A 25,900-nucleotide genomic window follows, 5' to 3' on the forward strand; every position below is an offset into this window, starting at 1 on the left:
CATAAACTCCTAGACACAGTTACTAGTAAAACTCATTAGACTGGACAAAACTGGACCAACATCACAAAGATGAAACAGATAAATCATGCTCAGACAATAGGGAAAATGCACGGAAAGTATGAAAGCCCACAACTTGCATGTATCTAAGCAATTATCAGAAAGGGCTCGGATAAGAAGTGGTACCTTGTGAGACAATGATGAGTACAAATCTTTGAGACAAAGAGAAGGAAGGAGAGGATGGGGGAAGGTAAAGGAAATAAAAGATAAGAATGAAAAAAGGGTAGGCCTGTTGGTCATTTATGCCAATTAAGGCAGTATCTTGCAGCTATACTTTTCCAAAGTTCAAGGAATTAAAGTCACTTTGTAGGTTTTGCCTTCCTTGACAGTGTGACTGCAGGATTTGGATTCAGGGAACAGAATGATTTGGGCAAAAGTAGGCTTTGCTTTTGATACCCAACTTGATAGAAGCAGTCATGTTTGATTAAGGATCTTTTTAATTGCCTTTCACTAGGCTAATCTGTTAATCCACCTTCTCCTCTTTATTGCATTTCATCCAAGCAGGCAACTGAATATCTGAGTCATTTGGGGAAGGGAATTTTATCTTTGCTCCTGTGGAGGCTCAGCTCTGGCCTCAGTCAGGAGAACTGGAGGTCAGCATGGCAGGGCCTTGTATCTGCAGCTTTATTCTTCGTTGATTTGGTTTCATAGCTTTTAAACTGATGTTTATTGCATTTATGGATGTTCAGGAGGGAAGTCCTCTCAAATCCCTGATGGCATTTAATTATGGTCATAATTATAAAATGTCTCTGGTCTCTAGGGAGCAAGAAAGGATCAATAGAGTACAAGATAGTTGAAGAACAAAAAGCTCTTCTGGGTCACTGTTTATTTCTCTGCTCGTTTCCTGTTCCCCACCCCTCAACCCTCCCCCTCCACCTCTTAGCCCACAGCTGCTATTTCTGTTGTTGGAGATACAAGGAGAAATGTTGGAAAACAAATGTAAGAACAGTACTTGTGACTATTGAATTAAATGGATATTTAAAAGATATCATGACTTGCATTGGTTGTGGAAAACTATAGAAGCAGTTCTGCAGGTTCTCTCTGTGTTATGAATAATCATGTAAAAGCACCTACCTCACTGATGAGGTTGTCTATTATAGTTCTGATGATGGGTTCTAGCACAAAAATGACTTCTGCATGCAAAGCTTTTGCTCTTCTCAAATACTTGTAAATTGACAACTATTTGCAGTACCATAGGAATTAAATTGCAGAATTTTTCTTTAATGACTATCATTTTGTTCAGCCTTGGAGAGATTTTCTGAGCTATGACTTTTATGTCATAGCATTGAGATCAGGATGTAAAGTTTATCAAAAGTCACCTGTATTCAAATCTTGGGTTCTGGCTCAAAATTCTGTATATTCATTAGAACTTGCATATATCTTTGCCATGCTTAAAGCTTAGTTTTGACTTCTATTCTCCACATTGTTTCCACTTGTCCATGATTTTCTTGCCTACAAGTTTCTTGGAAGTGAAAGTTGATAAATTCTGGATAAGAAATAGGAAAAAAAATAAATCAGTGGAGCAATGAGCTGATGAACTGACATCCTGCATAGATATGCCATATAAGATTGGCATACAGTTCTTTGTCCAGTGATAGCCTGAATGACTGGTTCCTCCACCATAATGCAGAATCAGAGAGGAAGATTATATAGAAGAACCACTTCTATGCTGTACAAACAGAATAATCCAACCCTTATTGAATTATTCCATCTTTGGTATATCTCCATTTACTCCAAAGCTCCATACTAAAGCATGGTAATAGCTGAGGTTTTAAATGTACAGAGGTAAAGCTGTTCAAAAATAGAATTTTCCTCCCATGTGAGATTTCAGCATTTCAAAATTACTTTCTACTTTAAAATCAGAATGAAAGTTAAAGCTAAGGGCACTTGATTCAGTTTTGTTTCAAGCTGAAAATTTGAAATAGGAAAGCCGTGATCCAACAATAAAATTGAAATAATTTGACATATTACAATACAAAGTTTATTTGGGCAAATATTTCAAGATTGTTTTTAAGCTTTTTTGATCTCTTTTGTGGCAAAATAAACCTTTTTTCACTTTCATTGTTGAATTTGATTATTTTAGAAAGCCACAAATGTAATTCAAAATCATTATTTTCCTGTTGCCAAGTCTTTGAAACTTTATTTTATGCCATTTAAAATTTTTCAGTGAAATTTTTTGATTTGCTTTATGCTGAAGTCAGTGCTGTGGGAATCAAAATTTTGCATGTTCTGACTTGTATGCAATTAATATTTAGCATGTATATTTCGTTCTTACATGTGTATCCATTAATTCTCATGTTGAAATCATGTGGGAGAGGGAAGGACTCTAAAAGAGAAAAATGATTGTACGTACCTGAAAGACCAGTCTGAACCTTTTTGGATTAAAAGGTGAAACTCCACTGAAGTCAATGGAGCTTTAAATATTGGCGCCAACAGAAAATTTGTCCCATAGAGTGCAATTGCATTGTCACATCTTGAATGCTCTTCATTCTCATGACAGAAGTTAGTGAAGGAGTCTCTTTTCAAGCACTTACACATTTTTTTATTTTTTTTTCCAAAACCCATTTCCTCAGCGGGGTCAAAAGCTCTTCTTATCACCATAGGGAGCCCAGGGGAATTTTGGTGTTCTGGAGTACGGCAGGTATCCAATGCATTAAAATGTTAGCACTCTTTATTTTAACCATGCTGTGGTTTTGTCATGAATCAAAAGTGGTGGAATTTAATTATTTTTTGATTGGAAGGAGAAACATTCCAGCAGGAAAAATATCACATTAAAATCGGCTTACTTCCAATTAATCTATAAAAGAAATTCCCCTAGTGGAAAAACCCTGTTCCTGATTGCTTTGTATCACCAGTGTGATGCTATAATACCATTTTTATACCGTGTTTCTGGCAATTTTTCATATAATCTATGCAGAAAATAGATTGCAGATCTCATCTAAAAGCCAAATGTTTTTTTTGTGCTCGGCTATATACAACAACACCGGAGTTTTCCCACCTTGCTTGTATTGCTATTTTTCCTTAAAAGCAGAGAACAATGCAATTATCTGTTATTATTTACATGCATTACTTTAGAGCTCTGAGGCCCAAACAAGACCTCATTGTGCAAAGCACTGTGGGACTCCACCGCCTCAAATAATCCCTGTCTGAAGAGCTTTTGGGCTGAGGCTCCCATACCCTGGCTCTAGTTGGTTGGTCTGTGGGCTGGCTGCAGACCTGGGGCCCCTGTGCGCAGACCAGAAAGTGGGTAGTCCCAGAGGTTTAATGCCTTGCTCCAGCTCATGCAGGAAATCTGTGGCCAACCCTGAAGTGGAAGCCAGATCTCCTGTGTGGCAGCACGGCCCCCTCGGCTCCTGACCTGTCCTCCCCAGTGTAATGTTGGCCTCCAGCGCAGACACGTCTGCCCGAGGAATTTTCCATTGAGTTCTGCTGTTGATGAGTTTCTTTCTCACCAATAGGTGGAAACTGACAGCCCGGTTTCTCAGGTGACACAAGGAACGGTTCTGCCATCCCAAATGAGGCAGGAAAAACATCACGCAGAACAAGGAATTTTCCATAAGAAACTGTACCATAGCAACTGACAAAGACGTTGAAGCACATTACACTTTCTCTGCTTGTTGCAACCTGTGCTTTGATGCAACAGGACATCAGAAAAGCGAAGACTTTTTTTTTTTTTCTTCTTTTTTTCTTTTTTCCTTATTTATTTCTTTGGCCAGGACAGTGATTGCTTTAACTGGTGCTGCTTGATCATAATGAATTTATTGCAAAATTGTGTAACCTTTCCACATCCGTCTCCGAAGTCTGTGCCAGAGCCTGTGTTCTGGCATGCATTGTCATGCTATAGCAGGGGAGGGTGAGGAAACTACATCTGCAAACTTACATACAAGATCACAAGCTTTTGAAATTGTAGGATCACTAACCAAATGGGATGTAGAAATATTTCCAACAGGCTGGCAGTTGTGCCATACATAGCATCAAAATAAAGCTGAGTCACTAAGAAGTAGTGATAAATAAGCCAGCAAAAGGTTGTTTTTTTCTGAGCATATCCCAAATAAGATTGTCTAGAGTAACAGAAAAGAATCACTGTATGGAAACAAGTGACATTGGTTTAGATATGGACAAACTCTTGCTCTAGGAATAGCATTTTATCAAAATGTCATAAGAAATCTCTGAGAGAACTCTTTGCAGGGCAGATGTTTGGCTTGTCCCTGAGCAGCTGTAACAGGCTGTTCAGGGTGAACAAATCTAAATTAACAGAGCCTAAAATGCCTAAGTGCAAAAAGGGAAGGAAATTTGATTAGGACTACTAATCAGCTGAGGTCTGGAGATTCCATTTCTTTTGAGTTAGAGCAGTCTAGTCATCTTCCTTTTTTTTTTTTTATTTATTTATTTATTTATTTATTTTTTTTTACGGGGGGGAGTTTATGCTTCACTCTGCCCATACGTAGTTTCTGAGTTGGGCTCATGAGAGGCTTGCACTTGTCACTGGAGACAATAAACTCCATGATGTGAATGATCCTCCTCTCTACTGTATATGAAGATACAAATTACTGGGTGGAAGCTGCATCATGCAGCAAATTTGTTGTGTATGTACTGTCTTTACATTCATGTTCATACCTGTCCAATTAGAAGGATGGTGTTTCTGAGGCAAGATGTACCTATTTTCTGTGAGAGTGCATGCTTCAGGTTCCCTTTGATGGCAGTGGCAAGCCTGTCAGTGATTTGAGCAAGTTCTATAGGAGTCCTGTAGAGCTGGGCTTGAACTAAAAACTGTGTACTGAAGCAGAAGTCATTATGGCTGTTCTTAACTACAGCTTTCACCATGGCCCATATGTGAAATCACAGTACTTCGTGCAATAGCAGGGATAATGCAGGTTCTCTAACCACTTGTCCCCAGCTACTGCGACTAACTTACAACTGGGCTAATTATAAGCAAAAATACTTTTTAAAATGCTCTGATTTTTTTTTTTTTTTTCCCCAATGACAGTATTTGGATGCTTAGCTATAATAGCCTTTATTAAGATGCAACTTGCCATTTTCCCTGATTTACACAACAACTGGCATTTCTGATGCCTGTTTGGCACAATATGAAGGAAAATCATTTCAGTAGCTCCTGTTCAGAAATCTTGATTTGTTTGCATTTATGAAGGTGTGGAAAGGAAGCTGCAGCAAGTAGTTTTGAAGTGCTGGTTGTGGTATGTTAATCCCTGAAGGCCTGTTTATTTTTATGTGGGATAGCACATAAAAGACTAAGCTAACGACATACAGACTGGAGTAAGCAAAGAATTAGGGCAGTTAACTGAGCAGCAGACATCACATATTTTCTTCCATTCATGGTGTGTCATTTGTTTCTGTTGTTCTTCTTCTTTTGGTTTTCTTTTGTTTTGTTTTTAATTAGAGGGTGTTGTGGGTTTTTTAATTGCTTTCTTCAGCAGCTTCTTTTTGTGATTGTTAATCTAGAATGATCCACTGAGTTTCCCAGTTTCCATTTTGTGGGTGAAAGCAGGATTAATTTCATGGCATTAAAGGTAACAATGAAGACGGTGGAAGGGAAATAGAGCTGTTGTAAAACCCTTTTTCTGAATGTATTTTTTTTTCAGTTGCTCTTATTTTTGTCTGTGTTTTAATACACTTAAATTTTAAGGAGGTCAAATGAAGAGCCTCTTCTTAAGATTTGGAAATTAAGACAGCAGTGAGGAGTTTGGAGCATTGTTTTCAAAATACACCAAATAAGAACTTTGATGAATTTAAAGCACTTTATAGCTTTGTGACACAGCCCAAATAGAAAGCAATTAGTCTTAAAAAACAAACAAAAAGAGCCAACGAACAAACAAACAAAGACATATTACAAGACATCTAGACAATTCTGGCCTTATTTTCTAGATGAGGAAAACAGTGCTGAAGGGATTCACTCAGAAGGAGCATCATAAGAGTTGTTTGTTGAAGTTCTGATGACAAATACCTTTCCATCTCTGTGTCTGTCTGGGTCTCAGAAGTAAACAATATTGCCTCTCTGTAGTTTCTCTGTAAGGGAAAATGCAAATCAGTATGGTTATTTTTGCAGTTAGAGCTTGTTATATTTTTGGAACATGGGGCTGAATTCTCATAATGAAGAGAGAGTTAAAAGGGAAGAATAAATGTGACAGAAGCGATGGTGTAAACACCATACGTTCCTGTAATTTAGTTCTGAGTTTTATATGGGAAAATGCTGGAAAAACTACCCAGTAAATCTTGGAAGTGGTTTATACCTGATCATGTTAGCTTCTGACCATTCCTCTTTTCTCTAAAATTCTGACCAGAAGGGCAGACTAGAAAGATACTATCCTGGAAATTGCATTTGGACCATTTTGTGGATTCTTGACTACCAAAAGGCAAAGTTAACTGGCTTAACACCAAGTCCTTCTTAAAAGCAAAACCTTATTCAGCCTCCTGCTGGAGGTTGTCTCGCAAGAGGCAATAGTTAATCAACAGTGGTTGTAAACTAGTCTGTTAATCTACCTTGGTGACATCTTATCTATAGGGCTGAGCAGTAACTCACACCTCTCAGTTTTTTAGTTTAGTACAGACAGCATGATATTGATGGACAACACCTGTTTCCTTAGCTGCAAGTGCCAGTTCTGAGCAACTAGAGAGAAAAATCCAGCTGTTTGACTAGTGACAGTGAAAATGATGGTAATTTTTAATACTTCCTTTACTGATAAGCATGTGGGGTATTCTGCCATTACAGCTGAACAAATGTAGCAGCCATTTTTGTCAGTTACTGCAGCTCAAAATATTTTCCAAGTAAATGCGTATGCAGGCAGCTGGTACTTACTGCTCTGTGAGAGAACATGAAATTCAGAAGGAACAGGAGGAAAAAAAAATACACACACTACATTTTGCCTATCTTCTTCCTTTGCAGACTACAGTTTCTTTAAACTGTGCTGTAATGTTGTAGTGTATGGTAGTTGAAATAAAACAGACTTTTCTTTTTCTTTCTTTTTTTTTTTTTTTAAAAAAAAAAAAAAAAAAAAAAAAAAAAAGCAATAGTCACATAGATGCTGAGTGAGAAAATAACTTTTCTGGCCAGAACATTTTTTGTTTCTAGCAGAGGCCCATGGAAATAACATTTGCATTCACTTCAGCATACAAGTATTGCAGAAGATTCAACTGTAAGTACTTTCCAAGAATAAAGAACACAGGGGGAAAAGAGTGTTTGATTTATGGTGACACGTATCCAGCTTTTATAGAATATCACACGTGTACTACCTATCATTGCAAAATTAACTGGTACTAATTGGTCAGCGTTGCCAACTCAGTCTGCTTATGAGTGTAACACTCTTCCTTAGGTCATGTTCATTATACTGACATAGTGTGTCAGATCCTGAATAAAGTTCATTCAGCCATTTCTGCTGTACTTCTTCTTGTTTCCCCTGCTATGTGTGTGTGCTGCCATCAGCAAGAGTTCACATCTCTGCAAAGGCTGGGTCTGTGTGCTTTGGGAAATACGTGTCTCGGGTATCTGCCCAGTGGCTACTTCTCCAGCAACAGTGGGTTGTGGGAGGGCGTCCTTCAATTGAATCTCGCCTGGTGTTTTCCTCTTTCTTGGAAACTGACTGGAACAAAATGTTCAAAGCTCTTTCTTCTTCCCTTTCCTCTTTTTTATTTTCTTCTTTTTTTTTTTTTCCCCTCCTTCTCCATCTTGATGCATGGTAGTAAAAAAAAACAAAACAAAACAAAACACAAACAAACAAACAACAAAATAAAACAAAAACCAAAAACCAAACCAAACCAAAACAAAACAAAACAAAAAAAGGCTGTAACTGAGTTCTTTATTGTCTGATAAATCAACCAGTAAACTTCTATGCATTTTCCTGCATTTGGGCAGCTCCTGTTCCTTAGTGACAGCTGCTTGGCTCAGCACACTGTAATTATCAACTCAAAACCAAGATGCTTTTAGGTGCTGAAAGCATAATGGCAGAGAGTGAACTTGTCCTCAGCCTCGTCATGGGCCACAGCTTTGAAAGATCCCATTTAGTGGATGTTTGAGTGTGTTGTTGCTGTTGGTACTGGGGCTCTGACAGTTCATTAACACACTAGATCCTTTAGGAAGCTGATGTTACCCTAAAGGAGTACAGGTCTTTGTTTTTCATTAGCTTCTGATGTATCACGTAGTTGCTCTTTGATTATTGCATAGTGTTCAGTTTATGTCTCTAAAATAAAGTTTTATTGATATATGGGAGGGAATTTATACAGTTTTGTCAAAATTTACAGAGTTCTTATTTAAACAGCTGTCTGAAAGGAACTTTGCTAAGAAGCAAACCTGTTTACCTGTTGGCTTTAGTGAAACTGAGGCACTCACTGCTCATATTTTATGTCCCCTACCTACTTGTGATTGGATTGCTGGCTGGACAGAGGGGATGCGTTCTGACTGGATGACTGGTGCCTGGCTGTCTGCAGCTACAGGGATGTGCAGAGCATAAGATTGCCTCGGATCTGCTAACAGGGCAATATGTTGGGCAGGCTGTTTGCAAGAGGCTGTGTAGAGGAGACTTTGCTCCCTCATTAAACTTATTTTAACAAAGAAGGAGGACTCTTTCTTATTTGTCTGAAATGTAGGAAAATGTCATTTCAGCTGATAGATAACAATATCCAGAGCTGAAGTGAATGGAAGACTTCTCATATTCTCTGCTGGACCTGTTAGCTAGATTTGCTAGTTTTCATATTACAAGAAAATAACATGCAGATCAAAGAGGAGAGAAAAGACAATATGACTTTTTTTTTTTTTTTTCAAGAGAAATGATCCAGGAAATCTTACTGTTCCCAGTGTCAAGACATGTCTTTTCTCACTGTAACCATGAGGCAGGTTAGGTTTTCTACCAGGACAATTAGAATAGGCACCTATCCTACTGCTATTGAAAGAGGTTTTGAAGTGTTTTCACATCCTGCTGGGCTATTGTTTAGTGTAATTTGCAGAGTAGTTCCAAGTAGGATCACCACTGTCTATTTTAGCAAAACTTAATACAAGAGGCATGCCACAGTCTTATTCTTACCCATCTCATGGATTTGGAGAGGTTTTCAGATTCTGGAGAATGATGAGACATCATACAGGCTGTAAAAACGTCATGACTTTTACATACAGGATGGTTGTGTTGTTATCATACAATGAAAATGCACTTTATAGTCTCAACCGCTCGGAGGATACAAAATGGAGGAGCCAGGTAAGCAGAGGAGATAGTGTATGGTCTACAGTAGGTAGGTCTTGTAAGTTTGAAAAATTAAACCTGCCGCATTAGCATGGAAACAGAGGAGTATTTTTTCCACTGAAGGTGCAACAAGACAAAAGAAAAGTGGTATTTTCTTTGCAGTTGTTGAGGGCCTGATCCCAAAAAACCCTAAGCACATTCTGTCTTGTAAACCCTTGGTGACTTTATTTGGGAATTTGTAGGGCTTTCGTATGAAGCTATTTCAATGTAATAATCTTTTGACTGTTCTGTGGCTGTATCAGAGTTGTCTGGCATAGCCCTGCAGTAAAGACAAATTTTCTGGGTGTAGTATGCATGTATACACTGTTAGCTACAAGTGCCTTTGTTATCAGCAAGCACTGGGATCCTGAAACTGTAACAGAGGCCAAGGAGAGAAAGCTATCTGGGGAGTAATCCTTTGTAGATGGCACACCCCAGCAAAGAGGAGTACCAGCTTGTCAGTGAAAGAAAGCAGAACAACAAATGCCTCACCAGGAAAGGATGAAGAACCACTGAAGGACAAAATATCTGAAAGAGGAAATAACTTCTTTTCCAGCTTTGTTCAGCTTTTAAGATGGTTTTGCTCATCTCACCCATTGTGCGGGGTTTTCAGGCACTATAGCAGTGCTAATGCCTTCTGTGTCCCTGGGTGGAGGAGGAGGAGGGCAAACTGAGCTTCTTTTCAGTTCATATAGGAAGAATCAGGAATTTGCTCTTTTTCCTGCTGATTTTTCTTTCTTGGTAAATGATGTAGGAATCTGATCAAAGGACGATGAATGTTTCTTCACTTCTTTGTTTGACATGCTTGATATCTTTGTGTCTTTTTCCAGGTCCTCTTTGGGGATAACCAAAGCTGTTATTTTAAAATGTCACTTTCTCTGTGTTTGACTTAGGGTGAAACCCAGGAAAGGGGGTAGTATGCATAGAATCATAAGAGCAAGTAACGAAGTGGCCTTGAAGACCTGAGTGTGTACCATTGGATTAATGAATAAACCTTCCACTGAGGGAGAAGTTTACTTCAGCTGGCCCAAAGAAAGCAAAACATGGGCATACATAAGATTCAGCTTTCCTCGTGGGAAGCCATACAATGTCATGCAGCCTGATGGAACTGTAAATAGTGCTCTGAGGCTGGACAAAAATTGCTAGGAAAAGGGTAAATAGTACTGTTTGTGATATATAGAAAATTGGGTTCTGTCATGCTCTTACAATATTTTCTCTCTGATTTCCATTTGCTTCCTTACACAATTAGCTGCAAGAGAGCAGCCAATCTAACATGGCAGAATCAGGTGCTGTGCTATCTTTTAGTAAAATATTTCAGCAACAGTGAAAACTGGATATGCCCTTAACTTTATCTAAAGGGCTAGAATTTGGGACTGTGGGCCAAACTTATGTTTTACTCCAACACTGGAATGAAAGCTCCATTCACTTTTCACACTTCTTGTGAGAGGCCAAAAGTAAAACCATTCTGTCCTCCCTCATATCAAGATACTTAATTATTTCTTTTCCTTCTAAAATAAGAGAAAAAGTAAAGCAGAGAAGCCTGCATCAAGAATGGGTCATCTTTGAACTGCACCAGTTAGGCAAAGTTTGAATATGGCTCAGTCTCTGAACGTATGACATTTCTTTCAGGTCCTACTTCTCTGACTGGCATCCTGGGAAGTTTTTCAGACTATGCTGGTTTCTGAAAAAAGGTAGAAAAAGAGTTAATGTTCTAAAGGCAGAATGTTTATTAGCCCTTCTCCCCTGCAAGCATCTATGCTCCATGGTAATTCCCCATCCTTTCCTGAGTCCTTCTGTTTCTGTGGTACAGAAGATCCATGCAGATTAGTATCATAGTGTCATGCTGAGGGAAAGGATTTCCTGGTCTGAGCTAAGAGAAGGGTGGTGGTGGTGATATCATTCTCTCCAGTTAACTTAGACATATAAGATGGACCAGATTTGCCATAATAAAATAATATTAGCAGATACTTTATACTGCAACTCATGCACAAAGCCTTCAAGTTTTGAATTCAGTAACCATTTAGAAGTGCATGTAGATTGGCACTTACAAATTAAGTGTTTGCACACCTGCAAAGGCAAAGTTTGGTCAAAGATGCAGCACAGCTTTCTGCCTAATGCTGATTTGCAGCACGTTGCTGAAAAAACTGTTGGTAAACAGGAAGCAGTATACAGAGAGAAAACAAAGTGAATAAAATCTACTGTCTACTTTGATTGTAGTCAGCTAAATTCAGCTTTCAATTATTCTGATATATCCCCAATTTTTTTTAGCAGATTACAGAACAAGTCCATATTTAGGACATATTTATAATTGAAATCAAAAACACTTTCAGATTACTAAGGCTTGAAGGCCTTGTTTGTGTGTGTAAGATAAAATTCATGCCTGGAAAAATTCATTCAACTTCATAATTCTTGTTTTCCTGTAGGGTGAATTTAGCTCATAAAACTCATGTATTTAAAACAATGTTAGCATTGTTATTATAACTTATTATGAAGTAGCTTTTGTTTGATTATAAGGATGTAATTGAGAGTGGCAATATGCCTATCTGTAGGACACTGAGAAGACCTTGGCCAAACAAGAAAATAAGATCTTGACCAGAAATCATATATAAACCCACAAAAGCCAGCAAACCATTGAGTTTCAGCCAGAGAAGGGCCATGTCAGTTGCAGCAAAGTGACTGTACAGTGCACAAGATCTGTGGTGCCCCAGCTGCCCTGGGAAGGACTGTTGCCAGGGCACCTTCCCAGGAGCTGCAGTACTGTATCACAAAGGGAGACCTAATTCCCCACCAAGACAATGGAAGCTCTGGAGTTTAAAGTAGAGATCCTTTGAGGATTTAAGTTGTAAATAAAGTATCTGAAAGGCAAAGCTACGGAAGTCACGGATTTATCAGGTTTATCACCAGATGTAGCTCTTGACAGCTGGGAAGTCCCTGGGAATTATGCCATTCTGGTGAGTGCTTATTTTTCATAAAACACTTCCAGTTCTTGTTTCAGGAAGACCTAAGCCCATGGAGGTGCCTTATTCAGTTTGCCCATTAAACATCTCCCTCAGGGCTCCTTGTGGTCTGATGCCCGTGAAAAATGAGAGATGTCACTGATTGCCACTCAAACTGATTCTGAAGCCATACTTACACTGGTAACGTGAAAAGGCCTGAGTGTCTCTCTGGCCTAGTAGTTCTTTTGTGAACCCTTTGTGTTCTGGCCTCTATATCCTGTACCAGCACCTCTGATTTGGAGTAGAGTTCCTGAGAAGCAGGTTTTCTGTTGGCTTACTTTAATCCAATTAAAGAAGTGTCTCAAGTGTGCACTATATACCTGAAAAAGGACTGCTTCCTTATGTGCACCTACAAGAACTGGGCACCAGTCTTGCATGAGGTTTTGTTGCTGCTCTATGGTAAAAATTAAACAGTATCACTACACAAAAATTTATATAGAATAATAAATAATAAATGTTGTATGGGATGAACACATCAGATAATCATAAATATACTCTCAGAACTGAGCTGACCTATTTCTGCATTGAGGCAACTCTGACAAGCAAGTTCTGTTAATGTTGTGCAATTTATTTATTTAGATAAAGTTGGTGGGTTTTGTTGCTGCCATATTATTGCCATGTTAGAGAGTGGATACCTTAGTGTGCCAGGATTTCTACTCTTCCAATAGCATGCAGGACTGTAGAGCTGCTGCTTCTGCTGCAGAATTTGAAGGTCATTGGGCTAGACTTGCTGTCTGCTGTTTGTAGTGATTTTGTATCCTCCTGCTATGTGATTCTTTCTGAAATTCCACCCTACTTTTTATGTGAATGACAAATGCTGTACAAATTTGGTATACTATCTGAGCAATCACTCAGCCATTTACACCTGTTTTTTCTAGCAAGATCTTAGAAATAGCTGAGTCTTAGTGATCGCAAGAGAAATGATGGAAGAAGATAATGAAGAAACTTTGCAAAATGTCTTTCTGTGACAACTCATGTCACATCATAAGCTGAGTCTTATCTGCTGCTGCTTTTTTCTTATGCAACTGTAAATTTGTCTATAATATTACCTTGTCGGGTTATTTGACATCTTGAAGATCCTCATTCTCTTCTCTAGACTCCTGGTAAAACACATTTCATCAGAATCTTTCGCATGTGTACCACTAGCAAAATTTTGAACAGTATCCTGGAAAGGAGACTTAGCAGATAATGTAAGTGAGTATGCAACACAACAGAGTCTTCTAGTGTTGGCAGTTCAGTGAGTAGTAAGGATGGAGCTTGATTGCTGTGGCTCTTACTGTCCATCAGACAGCAAGTCCCTGTCTCTCTGTAAGTACAGTGATCTCTCCTGTTCTCTGTTGTTTTCATAAGGTATGTGAGAACATATCTGAAACTTGCAGCATTTGTAATACTGTAATTGGGTGAGGTGTTCACCCAGTAAGACACTCACTCATGCCACATGTTCATGTGTATGTATGTAAATTTTGTGCTCTTTAGTAAAACTAGCTGTAAAAGGACTAGTGTGATCTTTGGATGTGCAGGGGTATAGGGAGCTGATTCTATGCTTGTATCACAACTGGTGGAGAGTGGTGTGACTTGCAGTTGTGAAAAACAACTGGAAACAACTACATTTTAAAAAGGATATTGAATATTTTTCCATGGAAGAGCCACAAAAAGTGACTGGCAAACTAGACAAGATGCTTACCTGCAACGGGCTTCCATAACTTTGCTTTACCAATAGCAAGAATGATGTTGATTATTTGTATTTTGCACCAGACCTTGAAAGGGTGCTCGAGCTAGCAGAGGAAATCTACTAAAACCCAAGGAAGATAGATGCAAGCCAGACAAGCTAAAAATTAAAAGAGAATAAAGCCTACATTTTTATTAGCAAAATGATTACACATTTAGGGCAAGTGAATAGCTCAGACTTCCAAATAAAGACTGACACAGTTCCTTTCAGGAGGTATTTTCCTGCCAAGCACAAGTCAGTTAAGTCAGTATTATGCTCCATGCTGTGCAGAAGGTTATCTTAGTTAGTATCTTACTATCTGGTGTAATGGTCACATGTAGTGGTAAAATGTTCAGACCTGTTTTTTGTGACCAAGGGGAAAACACTTTTACTCTGTCACAGCATTTCATTTTTTAATTATGTGCAGAAACTCTTTAATAACTTGTGCTTCTGAGTGTCTTGCTGTCCATGCCTGAAATCAGTAACATCCAGCTCAGTGAATTGAATGTGGTGAGGTGATCCTGAGCTGTCCATTTTTCTTGGAACCCATTCCAGAATGTGCTTTGATCCTCTTTGTTCAGCCTCACCATCAAAGGCAGGTTACCTAGTAGTGAAATCTCATGCCTGCAGATAGTGTTTACAGGATAAGGCCTCAATGCATTACTGACAATGTGACATGCTGTTTGTTAGTGTATGAAATACTGTCAGACCGGCTGTCTTGGTGGAAGGCCTCTGGGATCACAAGATGAGAAGAAAATCCTTTTCTGCAGTCCTCTTTCTTGTTGCCAGCCTGTTCCCTGCAGTCATCCAGGAGAGCCCTGTGCTTCTATGGGCAGGGTTTTTTTTATGGATATTATTTAACACCACAGCCTCTATTCAGCATTTACCCTTGTTTAGTTTGCTTGGTCTCACTTCATATTTTAGGTTTCATTTTTCTCTTAAGTGTTTCAACTTGACTTAGCTCTTAGCTTAATGTAACATATTTTTTACAGTAATCAAACAAGATCTTTTAAACCAGGGATGACGTGCTCTTAAAAGCACAAATGGCAGCTCAAGGGCAATCACCATTTAGAGTCAAAAGGAGGAAAATACATAACCACCCTTTGAATGTTTGTGTATCTTTGCCTGAGAGACAATGTTATGAGACCACTTCTTTGGTAATTCAGTTATGCCACCTCTTTGGCCAAATTCTGCTTTGTTTCTTCAATGCAAATCCAGGATAATCTCTTGGACTTCTATAGAGTTAATTGGCTTTATCCTGATATTAACTGAAAGCAGACTTTGACTTGCATTTTTCCATGTATCTCCTGCTGAAATCTCCTCCTACTGAATATGGTGTCAGTGTGGCAGGGGCCCTGATTGTGCTAAACGGATTTTTTCCTTAGCTCATATTTCTGTCACATCATATGTGTTTGATTTACTTACATTGTTCTTGTATTTAATCTGAATGTATTTAGTCACATTTACTGTCATTTTTTATTTGTTTAGCAACTCTGCTCAGCTTAGAAAGGTAACAGGGATGGATTGAACGTAACAAGTTGCAAATACACTCTGTGCAGAGCTCTTCTGTGGCTTGCAGTGTTCTGCTTTTGACAGTTTGGTACGGGACAGGCTGTTTATTCAAATGCTTGATTTATATCAGAGCATGTAGCAGCAGATGTAAGTATACTACAGGGAAATACTTGATACATGTCTTATTTATTTTTACTGCATTGTTTGTGAAATCCTCCAGGAACTTGGTAAAAAGTCTTCTTACTTCCAGGGCACACATCAATAGTGGTTGGTGTTCAGAGTGGAGAGGACCCAATCAGGCTGTAGTCAGGACGACGTCTCTGGTAGCAGCAATGAGAGCAAAGTGAAAGACCCCCCCCTGCAGACATGTAGTTTGCTGATTCCAATAGAGCAGGACTTCAGCCCTGTTCTCTGCTACAAAAGCTGATGGGGTTTGTGAGCATTTTAGGGTGATGACGCTGGTATCATGGAGCTGAATGTCTCTGCTCCCAGTCCCACACAACATCCAGGCCACCACCACCTCAGGCTCAGCAGGCGTGGTCTCATGGTGACTGGATCCCCTCGCAGCAGCCAGGCATAAGCATGGCTGCCCAAGGGCCTTGCACTCCCCAGGCAGGCACAAGGGGCCTGGGGGTGGGGAGGGAGCTAAGCAATTGTTGAACTGCTCCAGCACCATGGCTGGAGCAGCTTCAGGCTCCTCTCATGTGTGCCCACTGCTGTAACGTGTGCTTATATCCTCCACAGCTGTGGGTGTGGGATGTGGGGATTTCCCTCTCACAGACTGTGGGCCCACTCTCCAAATGCTGCTGATAGCAGTGGGGACAAGCTTTCCTCCCACTACTGATGTTAGCAGGACTCCATTTTCCACCCTTTAGTAATGGGGGTAAGGTCATTTCTAAGTTAATTGTCACTCGGTTTGGACCAAGCATGTGGCCAAGCATGGGGCCAGGGGGTGGGCTTTGTTTGAATATATCCCGGATTGTTGACAGGGTTCAACCCTGGTGTCTGCAGTTAAGTGGTCCAGTGGAGATTTGTATCTTGGCAGAAGGCAGCCTGATGCCTATGCACCGCTATTTAGCCCATTGCATTTCAGATTTAAGTTGCAAATAGGCTCTGTCTGAGCAGGATTGAATTTCAGTGTTTGCAAAAGCAGTTAAATGCTCTTAGGTTAAATGTGCCAGTAGATACTGGCTGTTTTGTACAATTTCAGCAACACAAGCAGTCTGCCCTATTGAGTTGGCCAGTTAAACTGACTTTGCAGCTGCTTTATTTAGGTAGAACATTGCAAATTGATGGTGTATTGTACAAAATTTGGTATAGTCTTTTAAATATTAAATCTTTTAATGGAAGCTTGAACTGAAAGAAGAACATAAAATGAGGTGAACAAAAATGCTCAAGGATTTTAATGTCTGAATCAATTGCTTCTGGGCAGCAATTCAGCTAAGTCTCTGTCCATGACACTGACTAAAACCTTTGTCCATCTTTTATTTCTTTTACTTCAGAGCAATATTGTAAATCATGTTTGTAAGAATGAAATTTCTATCTTAAGGTAACTGAAATACAGCTAACAGAGGGAAAGCAGATGAACAAGTGATAAGGAAACTAGAGAGCAAGTTGAATTTAGTTGAAAGAGGGCATATTTTGTTTTCCTGGATTAGGTTAATTTTAAAACTTTTTCTTCAAAACATTTTTGTCTCTGGACAAGACAGTTCAGCTATTGTTAGAGGTACAAAAATAGAAGTTACATGAGAAAGGTTGCTCATGTTTTCTTATTCTCTTTCTTTCTTTTTTTTTTTTTTCCCCTTAAATTGCAACAGCATTCATTTTTAAGTACGCTCTACAGCAGTCGTCAAAATATGATGATAGATAGCCTTTTCCCAGGTGATTCTTAATTCCATGTCTTCTTATACAGCAAATGGACTGCTCTCCAAACATAAATATATTTATAATTTATATTGGGGGGGGGGGGAAAGGCATTAATGAAACACATATGGGCGCTTTGATTCTTTTTACCATACGCACCGTGTTCTACAGGCAAACCCATCTCCAAGTGGCTGGAAGCATGGACCCTGTCCCATCCAGGCCTTGCAGCTCACTTTTTCTTCTGTTTTGTCTTTTCTTTGCAGTTGTTCAGCACATCAAGCGCCACAATATTGTTCTTAAGAGAGAACTTGGTGAAGGAGCCTTTGGGAAAGTCTTTCTGGCAGAATGCTACAACCTCTGTCCTGAGCAGGACAAGATCTTGGTGGCAGTGAAGGTAAAAGAGTCTAGGGTTTCAATCATTAATACGTAGTTGTAACTAATGATATTTTATTTGTAAATGATCGTGTGGAAGGTTCACAAGGCTAATGAGGTGTTAAAAGAATGTGATACGTGAGCTTGCTGTGGATTATAAAATGAGAGCTGAATTTCATAAGAAAAAAGGGAGAAAACAGTGTTACAAAGGGCTAAAATGTTTTCTGACCTATTTAAAATATGACTAGTGAAAAATAAAGCCGAGGCCATTAAAAATGCATGTGACTTATATTTGTGTGTCTAACAAAATAATCTATAACCAGCTAAGTGCATAGGTTATGCATGTAACTGCCAGTCAAAGAAGTCTTTTTTTTTTTTTTTTTTTTTTTTTTTCATGATTGTGTGATTCTCTTAATCAGCCAAAGAAATTATCTGTAGTTAATGGTCATAATGTTCCTGGCCACTATATTAATAACAAAATTGTGGATAATATTTTCATGTGCTGTTAAATATTGTCTATATGGAAATCCAGAAGTCATGATATTTCAGAGCTGGAGGAGTGATTCTTGATTGTACAGCTCCAGTCAACCATTCCAAAACACAGTCCAAAGTAGAAGGGAAATATCCAGCGTGGTCTTGGGGTTTGTACACTGAACATGCTTCATAGTAGCAAATCTTTTAGTCCCCCAAAATGGAAGGCCTAAGGGTTGGTCATCACCATCAGCTATGGATGTACACTAGAAGACATTATCAGTTAAACTACACTCAAAGAGCTTGCAAAGTCTCCCTGGCAACAATCTCCTATCTCCATCTGTTGTTCTGCTGAAAGCTGAACAAGGTGTTCAACATTTGAGGTATCTCATTAAATGCAGGGTGAATACACATTTAGAATTCAGGCTGTATTTAGGGATCAGAAAATAATCTTGTCTGACCAGCCACAATTAGTCAACCATGTGTATGTTTTGGATCAAGCTGTACAGTAAAAGAAACCAAGTAGATCATCTTTTTGAAAATGGAAACAAGGCACAGAGTTTTGGATCTGGTAGTAAGAACATGAAAGGAAGATGAATTTGTAGACTGCCATCTTGCTCCATCAAAAATAGCATTTTTGTGTGTGTGTTTGTCAAAGTTACAAGCTTTTTGATAGTTGGAGTTGTTCCGTCATGTTGACTGGTGAGGAGAAATGAAGCCTGGAAGGGACATATCATAGATGGGAGAAAGCATAAGACGAGATGACAAAACTAGAACTGAATGAATTTTCTATTGTATTTTGGTGAACCTAGAGTGGAAACTTCCATTTCTCTATCACTTCAGAGAAGTGCTTGATAGCAAAATAAAAGTCTCTCCATTCACTCGCTGCCTTTGAAAGTCCTGACCAAATTGAGCCTAGCACTTCTGCTGTTAAATGCTGTACTGCACTCTCTCTCTGCTGCACTTTGTTAGTGTAATTCACAAGAGTATTCAGCCTTCATAAGGAGAGGTATCTCCATGGGTTTAGGTGATAAATCTGTCAGTTTTCTGCATTGGTATTATTATTATTATTATTATTATTATTATTATTATTTTACCAAATCAATTCTTCCTAGCATCAAAAACTATTGCACAGATAACCATGACAAGAAAAACCTCTGTGGACAGATTATGCCCATTTTAGGTTTCTTATATTGGTTCTTAGATAGTGACCAAAGTCACATCTTTAAGAGAAATATTTTGGTGAACTGGACTGTGTCCAGGCCCCAACATTTACCACGGGGTTTGGCATTGAAAGTGTTTTTTGTTCTTCAAGGAGCAGACCTGGATGCCAGCAGCCAAGGTTTGCTTTTCCTGGCTAACAGCAAAGGTTTTACAGTGCTTCACCACCACCACCACCTCCACCCCCCTCAGCAAATCCACAGCAAAATTGTCTCAGTGAAAAAGATCCAGTGAGCCCAGTGGGAGCGTCTGTTTGGTATGAAGTGAGGAAGTGCCAGGGGTACTGGGGCAGCAAGGAAGCATGGCCTCATCGACCTGCAGACCTCAGGACAACGGCTGGTCTCCTTGCTTGCGGACTGCTATGCAACTGTGTGGCCTTGTGCAAGTGTGCTAAAACATTGGCCGAAACATCTCCATGTCTGATTCAACATCCATCCTTTTCCTCACCAGCAGGCTGATGATATCTGAGACCTTGATGCTGCTGCTAACTGCATGGGAGATAAGAGTTCCAGATAAATCTGGGAAGATACAAAAGCAGGCTTAGCATAAACAACCCCAAATGCTTATGCTTTTCCTCACTGGAAGAGGAGTAGGATAGTCTGTTTAAATTTGACTATTGGGACCTTTTGGGAGAACACTGAGTGTTCAGAAATGCTTACTGTGGATCAAAACCTGCAAGCATGGAGTTTAACCACAGGTCAGACTGGGCATGGGATTCCCCCCACCCTGGGTGAGTTTTCAAATCAGATCAGTACAAAATGTGCTGCAAACAGTTCTAGAGAACAGAGGGTGGGGGAAAGAAAGGTTCTAATTTCCCTGTTGGCTGTTTTTGCTGTGCCACAGTGGTTGTTCAGGCCTGGACTCAGGGCCAGTATTCCTGCACTGTCTACTCGTAGGGCTGGTTTCCCAGTCAGAGTTTTGACCTTGTTTAAACTGTCTGGAGCTGGGAGCTGGAGGTGAGGATGACCTGCAGAACACAAGTTAGCAGCTGCCTTTTGCTGCCCTGGGAAAGGCAGGATTCACCCCGTACTGCTTTCTCCAGGGTTGTGTTTGTATAGCAGACTGATGCATGTACTAGGTGACAAACGTTTCCATGGCACTGCAGAGGAGAACCAAAGCTTTCCAACTCTTCTCCAGCTCTCAGGTGTTATGTGGTGCTGGGGAGCAGTAAGCTGAAAGAGTGTAAAGGAAGGCTGTCAGGAGAGTTTCATTACCATGTCATACTGGTGCTAGTGAGAGCCAGATCCCCCTGCTGCTGGGGTTACAGCTCTGTGGCGTCAGGGTGGATTAAAAAGCTGGTGGCTTGCACTTGCTGCGCAGTGCAAGTTTGCAGGGTCCAGATTCTACATGGATACCTGGGCAAGGTCTTGATGAAGAGATTAAACAAGGGGTGGCAGTCCACCTGTCACAGGGCTGAACTCTGCAGATGAGGAGCTCCTCTACCAGCCAGGAAGTGCTTCTGTTGCCCAAGGGAGCATGTCCCCTCCTCCTTAGCTACTGGCCAAGTGGCCTACTAGTTGGAAAGTTCTTGTGGTTGTATATCAGATCCTGCTTGGGATTGGTGACAGTACTTTGCATGCAGAGCTGTGACTTACCTGTCAGTATTGATAAAAATGAGTATGTTCTTTTCCCCGTCTTGTGCTCTTGTGGTTTTATTTTGTTTTTATTTTTTCCCTTACACTGAAAACAAGTTAAATGCATTACTCCCTGTCGTTTCTATGTAAATGTTACGTGGTTATTAATTTTTTCATTTTCCAATCTCCTCCTTGCCTGTGTCGGCTATCTCTCATGCATTGGGTCTATGCTGTGTCCTGCATGAACTAATGAAAATTAGAGGAGTGAAGGTTGCAACAATGGTGGGTTACAGAACTTAAGGTTGCCCTTGGTAATAGAAACCCTTTTTGAGTTTTGCCAGGGTTTTAGACCTTTTTGCATTTTGCTGTTTGACAGAAAATGCGTAATTGCCATGGCAACTGCTCTGTCATATGATAATTTTGCTGTTTCTGTGAGATAAAAAGCTTCTCCTGAAATATACAATAAGCCATCATCACAGGGCAGAGCTGTCAGCATTTTTACTGTCTTTCCAGGGAAAGAGCATGTTGGAAAGAGTATGAGCCCGTGCTTCTGACTATATTTTTTTTCCTGGGTTGCTATTATATAAAAATGTTTTTATATTAATTGTTTTCTAATTCTCTTGCTGAGAAGAATTACAGTCCAATTGCTTTATACATGAAGCCAACAGAGGAGACTCAATTGACAACAAAATTGTTCCAGGTGATTTCTTTATATAGTATAGATTGGACTGTGAGTTGGTGCCTGCATCATGTTAAGGCATCACTGCAGAGCCTGGATGCACTGGAAGATATTTCAGTTCCAGTCCTTGCTTGATTCAGATGTGATTTGCTTGGGACCATAGGTGGAGAGCTGATTTGATATTTACCTTAGATGATATGGCTGTGTATATTAATATGTCACAGCTTATGAAGGTTTGTAAAATCCTTGTTGCATCATTATTGATAAAACATGTGAAAGAAGGGTTCTGCACCTGAAGACACATGAGATTCGTAAAGGGCTTCCTCAGGGAAGTGTCGTTGTGGCACAACAAGTTTCTATTGCCTCTGGTATCCACAGAGCCTGAAATCTACAGGGAAAAGCCCCTGTATCTGATAAATGGCTATTCACTCAGCCCTGCTTCTTTTCACCCCAGCTGTTAATTTTTAAGGTCCATGTCTGCCGTTTCATAAGTGAAGAAAGCATTTTCTCTGACAGTCGTCTTTTAGTCCCTAGTCCCTCATTCACAGAAGCATAGGTATCATACTAGTAAAGTGGACTGAATTCTCTCTGTTTAAAAAAAAAAACTGAACAAACCATAATTATTACAGCTAGAAACTGGGTTTGTTGGCAGAATGATTGCACTGTATCAACTTGTTCTGTGTCTGCTCTGATGAGCGTGGTTGGTCCCATGGTGTCTACATGAATTCAGAGTAGAAAATAGCCAGGAAAAAAACATCCTAAGTTAAAGCAACGATGTTAGTTTTGAGTCTTACTGTCTTTTGTTTTAAGTCTAATGGTAGTTAAAATACAAAGGTACAAAGCCCAGCTGTCAGTTTCTGTGATTAATAACTTGTGAACATTGTTAACCTGCTATCATTCTCTTACTGTTTTAAAAATGTTTTTTCAATTAATACAGTACCACCATTGTACCTTTTGAAGGTAGAGCACAGTAGTGGTTTATTGTCAATTATTATTATTTCTCACTTAATTGGTGTCAGAATTTGCTTTTGGTTTCATGCATGAAAGTGTTTCCTTGCTCATGAACTGTAGTTAAGAAGAGATCTGAAACTGCTTATGAGTGGCAGGTAAATTAGTACTATTTCATTATACAAAGTTCAAGCCTCCTGTTTGATCCAACATTGATATATTTCCTACAAAATGAAAATGAGCAGGATTTTAGATCTATATAAATAAGAAGTGGGAAAATAAAAACTGCCACCCCAAGATTCTGACCTGCATCTACTTACTCTCTGTCTATCAATTTGGGATTGATAATTCAGTTACTTACACATTTCTTAATCTTAGTCATGCAAGTAAATTTACTTTATTTCAAAGGAGTTTCTGACTGAAGTCTTAGGTTGTAAGGTCTGTTCCAAGGATCTGCCCTTCTACAAATCTACTGAATGTATACTGCACCACAGGGACCAACATCAGCAGTAATTACATCAGTAATACATAAGAAATGCATCTATGTTCCACTAAGTATTTTAAGCAAGCAAAGCTTTATTTTAGGGAACTTAAAGCAGAGGTAAATACCAACGGGATAGCAGGGGTTTACCTGAGTTACAAGCTAAAGGATACAAACCAGTTGTGTACTAGTATGTTTTTTTGGATAAGATCAGATTTTTTGTTCTGTGTTTTGGGAAACACTTGAAACATCAAGATCATGAGTATTTCTACATCCTCTTATAATAAAAATTATTTGGTGGGTATTATACTGTGACATGGGGCAGGGGAACAACAATTCTATTGCCTTTACTAAATTGCACTTAAACATCGCATCTGCATTTCTAAAAGAGTTACTAAAAATGTATTTCTTCCATTCTTTATGCAGTATAATGTCCTTATCTTACCCTTACAATGCCTTCCCACATGTTCACTACCTTCTGTGAACTTCTCTCCTTCCTCACATCCTTGTTTCCTCTGCCAGACACTGAAGGATGCCAGTGACAATGCCCGCAAGGACTTCCACCGTGAGGCAGAGCTGCTGACTAACCTGCAACACGAGCACATTGTCAAGTTCTATGGTGTCTGCGTTGAGGGCGATCCGCTCATCATGGTCTTTGAGTACATGAAGCATGGAGATCTTAACAAGTTCCTCAGGTAAATCCACCAAAATGTATTGTGCTGGAGAGCTAGAAGTGGGCAATGAAGGTAGGCACCTATTGGTGCTTAATGCCAAATTAACTCCTGTCACTTAAAAATGCAGACACCTGAAAGTGCAAATCTGTGTCACATTCATTTTGTGTACTGTGATGTGGAGCTCGTTTTCTTGGTATATTTGGAAATACCATTACGTTAAGCCTCACACTTTTCCCCAATGGAATGGAAACTGAAGAAATATAGTTCTGTGTATTCCGGGCTATGGTATTCTGAAATGTTTGGTTATAAAGCTTACAGTAAGAATTGTCTTCTTGAGGGTTTTCTGGTAGCATTTTGGAAGATCCCACTCAATATCTATTGCTATCTGTAGGCATCTAAAAGCTTCTGAAATCTAACCCCTTTTCTCTTCCCTCCTCTGAGAGTTTTGGAAAGAGTGCCATTAATCTGTGGCAAGAAAATAGTGAATCATGGAAACTTTGGTGTGGTGGAAAGCACTACATTTTGGGGTCTAATTCATAAAACTGTTCAGGAATGTGCATTATAAATTGAAATTTGGCAGTAAAGTAGTGTACTGGTCTGGCTGGGATGTTAACTTTCCCTGCAGCAGCCCGTACAGTGCTGTGCTCTGCACTTGTAGCTAGAACAGCAGTGGTATCACACCAGTGTTGTGTCTGCTGCTGAGCAGTGCTGGCACAGCACCAGGACTCTCTCTAACATTCCTAGGGGGTGGGCAAAAAAGTGAGAAAAGAAGCATCACCAGGGCAGCTGACCTAAACCAACCAAAGGGATATTCCATACCATATGATGTCACACTCAGCAATTAAAGGTGGAAGCAGGAAGAAGAGAGGAGTGGTGGGCTCTCATTGTGAAAACATTGGTCCTCCTCCCGAACACCGGCTATGTGTGTTGAGGCCCTGCTTCAAGGACACGGTCAAGCATTGCTCATTTGTGAGAATTAGAGAGTAATTTATTTCCTCTGCACTTCCACATAGCCTTTATTTGTTTGTTGTTGTTGTTGTTGTTGTTTTTTGTTTGTTTTGTTTTGTTTTTTGTTTTTTTTTTTCTTTTTTCCCTTTCCCACTCCCTTTTCCCCTTTCCCTTTTTTTCCCTTTAATTAAATTGTTTAGTTAATAATACTCTTTCCTTAATAATAATAATTATTATTATATTTTTCCTTTAATTAAATTATCCTTATCTCAACCCGTGAGTTGTTCTTTACAACTCATCTAAGGAGGGGAAGTGTTTGCAGAATAAGCACTACTTTTCCCAGACTGACTGTCTCTTTGGCAAAGGATTTAAGTGTATTGTCAGGGCAGTGTTGGGGCATTTACATTTGCCTGCTTGGACCTCTGCCGTGGATCAGGAGAAAACTGTGGTTTCCAAATACACTGTCCCAGTACTTTTTGAGAGCACTGAATTTCCATTAGAACAGGCCAGATTTGCAGCTGTTTCATTGTTACAATAAGAAATACTTATTCTTTGATTATTGGTTTTTTGTTTTGTTTTGTTTTGTTTTTTTTTTTTGGCCTTTTCTTACCTCCTAATTCTGACTTGAATTGTTGTAGAGAAAGGTAGTTTAGCAGACAGTATATTTCCTCCATTAGGTGTTCTCTTTCTCTCTCTCTTTTTTTTTTTTTTTTTTTTTTTTTTTTAATTATTAATCAGCCCTGGTCTTTAGAACATAAAATGATTATGCCGGGACAAGCTGTTTAACCTAAGCTCCAATTTGTCATTCCTCTCACATTTGCCGCAGCTTGTGCTGCAGATCAGAGGTTAGCTGTAAGTGGTCTGTAAAAGCCTAAATTTCTTACCCTGCAGCGCCACCAAAGGCTGACGGGAAAAAATCCGAAATTTAAGAATGAGCCTCGCTGTCTGTGTGTAGCCAAAGGCTGTTTCAGATCTAGGACCACAGCCTCAAAGCCATGCCTGCCTCATGCTTGTTCTGGGCAGTGGAGGCTAATGTGAACCCAAGGAAATCTCCGTCAGTATTACTGGCTGTTGCAGACACCGAGGAGCACCACAACTGCAAGATGGGTGGAGTGTTAAAAATAATAAAAAAGTTTCATTAGATACAAATCTCCTCAAGGAAGCCAGTGAAA

General features: G+C 39.5%; 1 protein-coding gene and 1 long non-coding RNA gene across 6 annotated transcripts in view; one reads left to right on the forward strand and one right to left on the reverse strand.

Moving 5' to 3' along the window:
* The window catches only part of NTRK2 (neurotrophic receptor tyrosine kinase 2), a 204,189-nt gene that overhangs the window by 132,851 nt on the left and 45,438 nt on the right, over window positions 1-25,900 (forward strand). For all 5 annotated transcript variants that reach the window (XM_084505478.1, XM_084505480.1, XM_084505477.1 and 2 more), the window contains 2 exons: window positions 17,624-17,754; window positions 23,629-23,801. In XM_084505478.1, the coding sequence (XP_084361604.1) occupies window positions 17,624-17,754; window positions 23,629-23,801 (304 nt within the window). The remainder of the gene's footprint in view (window positions 1-17,623; window positions 17,755-23,628; window positions 23,802-25,900) is intronic.
* LOC311427849 lies at window positions 5,800-25,610 on the reverse strand. Its single transcript, XR_014687594.1, has 3 exons — window positions 25,339-25,610; window positions 23,552-23,694; window positions 5,800-6,081 (listed from the first exon to the last, which is right to left on the reverse strand). It is a non-coding gene; the product is annotated as an uncharacterized lncRNA (long non-coding RNA).

Source organism: Aythya ferina (genome assembly GCF_964211825.1).
Source record: "Aythya ferina genome assembly, chromosome: Z".
Classification (NCBI taxonomy): Eukaryota; Metazoa; Chordata; class Aves; order Anseriformes; family Anatidae; genus Aythya; species Aythya ferina.